Here is a 10,790-nt window from a genome sequence, read left to right on the forward strand (position 1 = left end):
CTGGGGGTGAATTTCCTAGTCTTCTCAAGGAAGCATTGGTCACGCCAATATTAAAGAAAACAAATTGAATGTCTTAAAGAATTGCTGGCCCGTATTGAATCTACCCTTCCTCTCCAAGTTGATTGAGCGTGTTGTGGCATCCCGCCTGCACCATCACCTGAAGCTCTATAACCTAGGGGTAACCTTGCAATCGGCCTACAAAAGTGTCCACAGCACGGAATCAGCTCTGCTCCGTGTTCAGAACGACCTTCTCAGAGAAGTCGACTTCAAAGGCGCAGCAGTCCTGATTCTTCTAGACGTATCTGCGGCCTTTGATACCATCCACTATGGTATCCTCCTCTATCTGCTGGAATCGCGCACTGACACTGGTAGTGCTCTAGTTTCTCCTATCTCCCTGACCGATACCAGACGGTGATGCTACGTTGCTCAAAATCAAGCCGTCATCATCTGAAGTACAGACATTCTCATGATCAAGGTTCAGTCCTTGGACCTCTTTTGTTCACCATATACATGCTGGAGATATCGCAATGAGGCACAGTCTACCATTTCATCTGTACGAAGATGATATATTTTGGACTGAGACCTCTTGCCCCCTCTTCAGGCACAGATGCTCGTCAGTAAATTTCAGCATGTATTGTGGATATTGGATGGCTGAAAAATTACCTAAAACTTAATGATGATAAAAGTTTATTATCATCATCAGCAGCTCCAGAAATGTGATTCCTCGGTTACAAACCCCAGATCTACAAATCGGGGGACTGTTTGGTCCGAGGACACGGACAGTTCAATTTGGTGACAGAAGTTTCATCAATGCGGGTACCACTCTGTGGAATTAAGCTTTCACACTGAAGCGATGGATTAAGACCCTTTTATTCCAACGAGCCTAGGGCCCACGCCTCTGATCAATTGTTGGATTCAGGCTCATTACAAATCTGAACTTTATTGTTATACATCAAACATCTGATTGCTGGAGGTGTACATTTGGAAAGCAGCAGGTTATCCGAGTGATGGTAATGTTTGGATGTAAATCAGGAAACCTAGGGGCTACTGAGCATGTTAGCGGTTGTCAACAACCAAGATAGAGCATTGCTTAAGGCATGTAAAACTAGCCCCACTCACTCATGTAGCTCTGTACCCATTCATATGTGTTACAGTCAATGTCTACAACCAGGCAATGTGTACATTGACTGAAGTAACCAGTAACCTGATTCACTCCGTCATTGTACACACTGTCGTAAATTTCCAGGTATTGTGTACATTGCCTGATTTATTAACCCATTGTTGTACAAATCGACTGCTGAACAGGGATTGAGAAGACAAGGTTAGCATGGGCATCGTTCTGTGATCACCGAGGCTTCTTTTAATAAAGTAATGTTTATAGCGTAGATTATCTCAGTAATACCTACTTAACAATCGGTCAGTCTTTACAATAACTGACTAAATAAAAAGGGGGTGTACACAATGCCTAGAAATTTGAATTAGAGTGAATCAGTCATTGTGCACATTGCCTGATTATAGACATTGCCTGTAACACATATCTGCATTTACCTCACTTTGCAGATTGATTGAAAATGGAGAAATAGATTTGGTCATCAACCTCCCTAACCACCACACGACATATAACACGGAGAATTATCTCATCCGGCGTGCTGCCATTGACCACGCTGTGCCGCTTATCACCAACTTCGAGGTAGGTTTTGTCACATAACAAAGAATCAGAGATTAATGTTTGTTACGAGCAACTCCAAACAGTTATCACCACTGTCTTAGAAAATAAAAAAGTAAACACCACACACCCATAGCATGTTTACTTTTAAGTTCTTTTTTTTCAAATTCGTTCTATTCATTTCATATAGGTATACTGGTTACACACTGACAGGAGGGTTACAAATTTTGAAAGCATGGAACTGTAGTTACAGAGCCAGGGAGTGTATGACTCTAGCAGCAAACTACATGGGTTACAAGCATGTTCAAGCTGGTTTATACATCAGCAACGAAGACTTTATAATTAATAATAATTAATAACGTAATAAGAGTGAAAACATAAGTATACAAAGTCAGGGAGTGCGCCACCCGCTACAGACTCCGTGGGTTACAAACATGTTTGAACTGGTCATACATCAGTAACAACGAGTTACTAATTTCAGCTATAGTAATGTAGGTGTACAAAGCCAGGGAGTGGACCACTCCAGCAATAAACGCCATGGGTTGTAAGAATGTTAGAGCTGGTTATACATCATTGACAAAAAGACAACATTTTCGAGGTGTGAAAACGTAGGTATAAAAAGTCCGGAAGTGCACCACTCCAGCAACCGATTACTTGTATCAACCAAGTCAGGGAGCCTGACAACCCGATCCCGTTAGTGGCCTCTTACGAAAAGCACATTCGCGTTTTCTGGCAAGCATGGGTTGCTGAAGACCTATTTAACCACGTTTTTTTACGTGTCAAATATTTATGAATAAACTGGTCTCTGAGATGATCAAAGAAATGACATGGTATGAAACGATATTAATTTGTTTTATCAGTGCTAATATTGTCAAAATGTGTTTTCTCCCCATGATCGCCATGAGTCGTCCGTCTCGATAACACGTTCACACGAGTTGCATCTGAATCTTGCAGTTGAATTTAGTGTTACATTGAATAGGCATTGCTGTCTATACAAACTGTTTCCAAGAGAGAATACCTTAATGCTATCTCTGACACTTATACAGAACAATGCCAACTTTAAATGTGTCCGAGTAAATGTAGGGTAGAACTGATCTGATAAGGTGTGCCATGTCCACACATTACCAATTATGAACTATGCTGGTGCTAAACAGACCATGCCCAGTTAGCTTGTGCTTTTTGATCATAACATTTCTGTAGATAGTGTGTTACATATCGTATCCAGTATTTTATCATCTTTATTTTGACCAAAATGGATAATCGGTATATTCTTCATTCTCCATAACCTAGTACACTGGATGTACTAGGTTTTCATACCAAAGAATATGTGTTTTTTTTTCTTTTACATTAAATAATTATAACTCCCCAAATCTCTGCTATATATAACCAGATTTGGGTATTGGAAATATTAAACAATATGTTTTCAAGAATTCCATTTACCATTTTCTAAGGTAGCTTGTACAGTACCTTGGTTAACATTCATTTTCCACGAAAGACTATTTGTAAAATATACTCTAATAGACAGACACAACATGTAATGAAAGCATTTTATTAATAACATTTTCTCTTCTAAAACAACTTGTTTTTCCTATTCACGTGGAAAGATATATTCTATTGTTTACAATTATAGTACGAGTATGCCAACTTTGGTTATCTAGTGCAGATATTGTGATCAAAACACAACTACATCATCGGCAAACTGGAAATAGTCTTAATTCTTCCGGTTGCAGTTAAACACAATCAAAGCAGTTTGGTTGAATTTAAGTTCGTTGATAAAGAACAAGAAAATGGAGGTTCTGCTGCAATCTGCCAGTATTCATAGCATTTCAGTTCCTACATCTGGTCTTTTCTAAACATCATTGCTATATACACAGATAAACATTAGTCTAATTACTGAGTAAGTACCTCAGCCACTGCCAATGACCCCTAAAAATAGCGCATTGATACTATCCGTATCAACTTTTTTACGACAGTGATAAGAATTGTGATAGTATATGTTGCGGCAAGAATCACATTGGGCTGAAACACTCTCACCAAAGTCTATTTTCATTTATCGCCGTTGTAGCATACGTTCAACCGTTGTAAAACAGTGGACGAGAGGTTCAGAAAAACTACAAAAAAAGAAACGAAATACCTTTTGAGTAAACAATACAACTGAACCTAATGAAATATACATGCATTCAAATCGTTAATTTCAAAATAAGCAAATCAGCAATTACGTTTAATAAGTTTTCTGGTATCTCGTTTGGACATAGAAGCAAGAAAAATTGACGACGTTACTCACATCTGTGTTCTGCCATGACTCGGTGTGTTTCGCTCGCAACATGGAGGCCTTCTGACTGCCTGAGCCCATGTGCTTCTGATGATGTGATCAGATTGCCAGAATGTAAATTGTTACAAATATGAAAAAGGTTATAGTCAGCAACCTGGATTCGAACCTATCTGCGTGTTTCTAAATGGTTGGTGTAATAATTCAGTGAAGAATCCTTTACACCACAAGCAGTTGTACAGATGTGTTGACAATTTTAAATATTAAAATAAACCTTTACTTCTTTACTTAAATCAAGTTGAGTGTTCAGTGTTCTGCACGTACAGTACAGTTAAAATATTAATTCATTTTTTTTCGGGTGGGGGGGGGGGAAAGACATTTCCTCATATGCATCCCAATCGTTCTGTGTAGGTTTTATGAACGCCAACAGGCGCACAGTTTGGCCTAGTATGCCTGACAGTTGTGAGCATGCAGGCCATAAATGATAAATATGCAATTCATTGCCTGCATCGGTCTACCTTGGTACGAGAATGCAATGTGTTCGTCTGGGATAAGCGATTCATACATAAAGATTAATTCCTGAGCATAGATGTCACAATGGGGTTACAACTGCTGAAAAATGATATTAGTAGTACGTTACGGGTCGCCAGGCGGTAGATTTGGTGGAGGGAAGAGGAGGGACGGTATAGGGAAAGTCATTGGCTGATCCAAGTCAAGTGATCACCGTCAGGTGCGCCCTAAATAGCCCGTCAAAGGCGAGGAGGGAATGAAAGGTGGTTGTTTTTAATGCAGAAAACCTTTCATAAGAAAACAAAACATGATGGGTGATGAATTAATAAATGTATAGCATGCTGTCCTGAATAGGCAGATAGACAACACCCATCATCCCAGTTTGAAATGAGCACACTTGACAACTCACGTGTTCCCATCCTTTCAAATCGCCCGTGCTTGGCCAAGCGAACATCTTTTGTTAACCCTTTGTAAAGAAAAGTGTCGTTGAATATTATCCAGCTCGGTCCTGGCGTGGAAAGTTGATGTTCAAACGCTGCAAGCTTTTCCTATTAAATGTCGCCAGTTTCAGGTTTACTTCAGGACTGCAGCCAGAGTATGACAAACAAATCGTTCGAAATACTCATGGATAGAAGCACATATAGAAAACTGATTAAAATAACACCATGAAAGTTACGACATTTGGGAAGAGACAGCACAGAGAGAAATCTAGAGGCCAGGAATCTGCTTATTGAAACAGTTCTGTCGTTCCACCTCTTCATTTCAATATGCATAACCTGTGCTAGCTCATATAAAATAAAGATAGAGTTATACATCAGTCCAAAATTTGTACTCGCAAAATATCAGTGTACATTTTGAAAATAATTAAATCCACCTATACAATTGTAGATAGCATCACATTCTAGGCAACAGGAACGGGCAGTATACCAAAGTACTTTCAGTGCTCTATGCACACCAAAGGTGTCTTTGTGTGTTTTCAGTGCTAACCTGAATAGACAGGCAACACCCGTCAGTCCGGTTTGAATTGAGCGCGTTTAACAACTTTCCGTACTTTCAAATAGCCCGTGCCCGGCAGAGTGAACGTCTTTTGTTAAACATTTGTAAAGAATTATTCAGCTCTGTGCCGATTTGCATAACTGAACCCGATGTTTAATTGATATTTCATGCTAGCTTTTGCTTTTACATGTAAGGTTATGACAATAAACTGTAGGGTTTCAATTTAAAACTAACCAAAATTATGTATACAGTTTTGCTTCAGGGCATGATATTTAAAAATGGATAGTTTGAAACATAACTATATTATTTAGAAAACGGATTAGTTTGAGAGTTTGTGGGGAAAAAAGGACAAAAACAGTCTGTAAGACATTTGAGCGGTGAGGAACGTGTTACATGTTTACAATAGTCACCCTTAATCGCAGAGTGCACATACTTTAGAAATTTCCACTTGGGGAAGATACCCTTCCAACTCATCATTTCATAATGTGGTCAACTCATACAATATAATGATAGACAAGTTTTACTTCAAGGAATCAGTGAAGATTTGAAAATAACTAATCAAGACTGTGCTTGTGCATGAAATCACGTTACAGATAGGTGCTCAGACTGATAACCATGGTTTCACAAAGTGTACTCAATGAAGACATGCATGACTGAGCGCGGTTATCAATGTAAACCACAGGTGCGTGCATAATATCTGAATTGAAGGATGTGGAACAGTGTTTAATATGTGAATGATACAGTGACGTGTATAGTATGATACTATAGTTGTGGCGTGCTTGTCAGTATCCCTATAATACAAACACGAGTCATCCGTTTGACACCCTTAGATGTAGTTTATCTAAAACTCGCTTCAGACTGTATACAGTATACAGTCTAGCCTGTCTCTCAGTCTTTGCTAACATTGAAATGTACACAACCAGCACTGAGGGACAACTCAGTGTTGTATAGTAGACTTCCTCACGTTTTTATAAGTATTTTGTCCCCAGGAAACCAGAACAGTGAATAATCCACAGTTATACATGGGTATCGTCCTAGTGTGAAGTATAAATTGTGTGACCAGTGTACTACCGTATTTACGACAGGCAAGGGAAGATTTGTCATTTGGAAAGTGACTTATTTGGGTTGCATGATATATATCCACCTGATTCAACCTTTGTTTTGCTGGGTTTTTTTGTTTTGTTTTGTTTTCGTGTGTATAGTTACTCTATCCGCTATTTAGTACATTTCTATTTTACATTTATATCTGTACCTACATTTGAACATGAATGCATGAAACGACTCTAACCACTTCATGAAACATTACTAGGAGAGTGTGGTTAGCAGTTTATATTTATAAACACGTCATAAATAACAGATTTCTGATGAATGAACTCGCCTGCACACATGTCTAGGGTCTAGGGTTAACATAGCATATGTTCAGATTGTAAACAGTTACACATGAATAATAGGAGGGTGTAGTGTTTGTGCGGAATGCACTCATCCTTGTGAAGGTAAATACGCGTTTAAACTCACAATTTACATAATGACATTACTTTTTAGATGTATTGGTATGAACGGGAGATTTATAGATCTGTGAGGTGTGTGTCGATGTCTGTCTAGGGACGACACATATTATCATCGAGGTATATGACAGTTATATACTATGCAAAAACTGATACAACAAGCAATACGTACACGTACAGTCAATAGGTTCAATACAAAGCTGTGATATACGGATGGGCAGTTGGGTTCAATCTGGAACGTGAAAGTCAACAGTACAGTGACTCTATATACATAGGCTGCTGCTTCAGGTCTTGAGTGTTTAAACAGAAAGGCTATTATTTGTAACACATTTCACAATGTTGAATATTCAGTTCACCTTCCGAATGCTGTTATGAGGTTGAATGGTTACCTTTAGACCATGCTTTATCCATTGTCTTTAACGACTTGCATCCAGGGGGTCCTAGTTTCACAACTCCTCTCACGTAGAGGGAAATTCAGCGTTTCTCATCGTACAAACGCCTCAGTTAATGAGGTGTTTTCAAAATATGAATCAAACTAGACGTGCGTCGTTGTCTTGGCATCCTCATCTGACTGTTACACTGATATACTATGTATTTACGTCCTCAAACTATTCTATTCCACGTCATCCTCCTCCTCATCACCATTGTTATCCTCTGCAACGCTATCAGATTCAATGTCAATTTCTGTTTCCGGCATATCTGTCAAAGGCAGGATCGCCTTCATCTTGGGTTTCAGGAGGTGTTTGATTTTATTTTTGTGAATGCTCTGTGGAAGGATTCATATCTCCTAGACTGTATAGCATGTTTTGAAACAGAGGTGCCTCTTTAAAGTATTTGGTATATTCTACTGCGCAGATGAGAGTATTACGCGGTAGATCTTCTCTCAATCCATTCTTGTGTTCGTCCCTGTCGCTTGTACTTTCTCCTGTGCAGTTTCATATTGTCCTGAAACGCGTCGAACACCTGCTTCCAGATGTGTTGTAAGCCTACATTTTGCCACTCCCGAGTTTCCATATCAGTGAATGTTAGCTACCCACGAGGAGGTTTGACAGTCAGACTACTGCCTTTCTGGCAAGAGGGTCACTGTCATTGTCATCACTCTCGAGTTTGGCACGCTTTCTCGTGGGTTGAAGGCTATTGACCGGACACCAATGTTTGATATGTCACTGTAGATCGTGCATGTTATCTATCAGCACCTTACAATCTGCGCAAGCCTTGGCCATAATCAATGATCTCCCACTATTCTTGTCCGAATTTCAGTTTGAGTGAGCTGATGTTGGGTCAGTCTCTCTTCTTCAGTCAGAGGACTATCCAGAGATTCTGTTGTAGTAAACTTCTCCCCAGGCAGATCAGGTTCAGGCTGAACTTTGACTCGCCCATATTCCTTGTTTATGAGATTGACCTGCAGTCGATCCTTATCCTTGGTGGTAGGTTTTAGATCAATGATGAGTTGTTCATAGGGTGTTTCAGCAACCCTTTCATACATAGCCATAAAGTGGTCCATATGTTCGTGGAAGATTCTATGGGCAAAGAGTTTGATTTGCTGTTTATCTATGGGGGAATGAAACAGGCTGACATAATGTGTATTCATAGCAATGTCTCTCGATTCTTTACCTCTCGTAAACAGATTTTGTACCAAGAGAAAGCTCAATGCATTTTTGTGATGTGAGGTTTGAGTAAACAGTTGTAAAATACGCTTGTCACGCTTTGCTTCGGCCAGGAAATCATCCAACACGAATACGTTCCATTGACCAGCAACAAAGTAATCCTCGCCCAAGATATTGTAAGGAATTCCTTAATCAGGAACCTGAACTGTTCTTGCTGGGGAGGAGGATGAGGATGAGGGTGAGGGCGTATTTCTTGAGCAAGAGGAGGCTGTCTCTCTTGAGGAGGGTCATTACCTACAGGAGGGGTGTCTGTATCTACAGGAGGAGGTATGTTTGGAGCGTGCATCTGCTTCCAATGTCTCTGCAGATTATCGTTTTGTGTGAACCTCTTCCCACGTTCAGTCCAGACAAGTAGTCACTCCCATCATGATCCATGTACTTTTAATTTGGTCTTACAATGCACACAGGTAAATAATCCTTGATGGTGTTCACTGTTGGCTTCCACGGACAGCAGGCCAGAAATGTGTCACACTGGTAATTCACCTTAATATGAACTGTAAGCAGTCTCAAAGGACATTGGCGCATGCACAACAGATCACAAAAGCCTAAGGAGGGAGAGTTGGAGGGTGGGGCGGTAGACTGATATTCATGTATAACCGTGGATACTTGAAATGGAGCCTTCAAAGGAATGGTTGATTTCCAAGCTCATCTTGACTTGATTTCTAAGGAGACTTTGTGGTGGCCGGCTGTGTTGAGAGGTCGAGGAGACTATTGTAAACATGAAACACGTTGCTTGCCACTATGATGTCTTATAGAATACTTCCAACTCTTTCCCAACAAACATACATTCATGGTGTTGCACTGATCAGTTTTCTAAATAATATAGTTATGTTTCAAACAATCTATTTTTAAAATAGCACGCCCTGAAGCAAAACTGTATACATATTTTAGTTGACATGGTTAAAGTTACACCCTTCGGTTTATGTCATAACGTTACATTTTAAAGGAAAAGCTAGCATGAAATATCATATAAACATCGGGTTCAGTTATGCAAGTCGGCACAGAGCTGAATAATTCTTTACAAAGGGTTAACAAAAGACGTTCATTCTGCCGGGTGCGGGCTGTTTGAAAGGACGGAAACACGTGAGTTGTTAAGTTGTTGACGGGTGCTGCCTGTCTATACAGGGTAGCGCACTATACAAAGACACAGGTTACGCATATTGAAATGAAGAGGTGGAAACCCTAAATTTCTAAAATCGCTTCTCTATCAGAACAGGGAATGACAACTGTTTCAATAAGCAGATTCCTAGCCTCAACATTACTCTCTTCCCGAATGACGTAACTTCCGTGGTATTGTTTTAATCAGTTTTTCTATCCATGTGTATTTTGAACCATTTGCTTTTAAAACATCATACTCAGACTGCAGTCCTGAAGTAAACCTGAAACTGGCGACATTTAACAGAAAAGCATTTAAATATATATCAACGTTCCAAGTCAGGAGCTGAATAATATTCAACGACACTTTTCTTTACAAAGGGCTAACAAAAGATGTTCGCTCTGCCGAGTGCGGGCGATTTGAAAGGATGGGAACACGTGAGTTTTCAAGTGTGCTTAATTCAAACTGGGATGATGGGTACTGTCTATCTGCCTATTCAGGACAGCACGCTATACATTTATTAATTCATCACCCATCATGTTTCGTTTTCTTATGAAAGGTTTTCTGCATTAAAAACAACCACCTTTCATTCCCTCCTCGCCTTTGACGGGCTATTTAGGGCGCACCTGACGGTGATCACTTGACTTGGATCACCCAATGACTTTCCCCATACCTTCCCTGTCCTTCCCTTCACCAAATCTACCGTCTGGCGGCCCGTAATATACTACTGATATTTCCCTGGCGAGAGCGATAATTGCGACTACCCTGGACATCTATACACCCCTAAACTTGTCTCCTAATTCACAAGTCAGTGGACATCAGCCAGCAGGAAGTCTTTCCTAGGAGTCCAAGAGTGTCTGTTCATGTTCCTGTGGTTTCCCTGGAGGTGTTGCACCCTGTTTCAGCTGACGATCTAGATTGATTCCAGAGATCAGCCTTGTACAACTTATATGCTCAGGGCAAATCCTCTATTGCTCCTCTTACAGCGTAAAAACGTATACTAAATCTCAGAGTATTTCCGATTGCTGTAGATACGAAACCATACAGTTATTCCAACTTTATTCAAAACCCAGTTTGTCTA

General features: G+C 40.0%; 1 protein-coding gene across 2 annotated transcripts in view; it reads left to right on the forward strand.

Annotated features, from left to right (window-relative positions):
* Positions 1-10,790, forward strand: part of LOC137298909 (carbamoyl-phosphate synthase [ammonia], mitochondrial-like) — a 53,873-nt gene that overhangs the window by 41,126 nt on the left and 1,957 nt on the right. For both annotated transcript variants that reach the window (XM_067831279.1, XM_067831280.1), the window contains exon 34: positions 1,561-1,690. In XM_067831279.1, coding sequence (XP_067687380.1) covers positions 1,561-1,690 — 130 coding nt within the window. The remainder of the gene's footprint in view (positions 1-1,560; positions 1,691-10,790) is intronic.

This window comes from Haliotis asinina, chromosome 10 (genome assembly GCF_037392515.1).
Source record: "Haliotis asinina isolate JCU_RB_2024 chromosome 10, JCU_Hal_asi_v2, whole genome shotgun sequence".
Lineage (NCBI taxonomy): Eukaryota > Metazoa > Mollusca > Gastropoda > Lepetellida > Haliotidae > Haliotis > Haliotis asinina.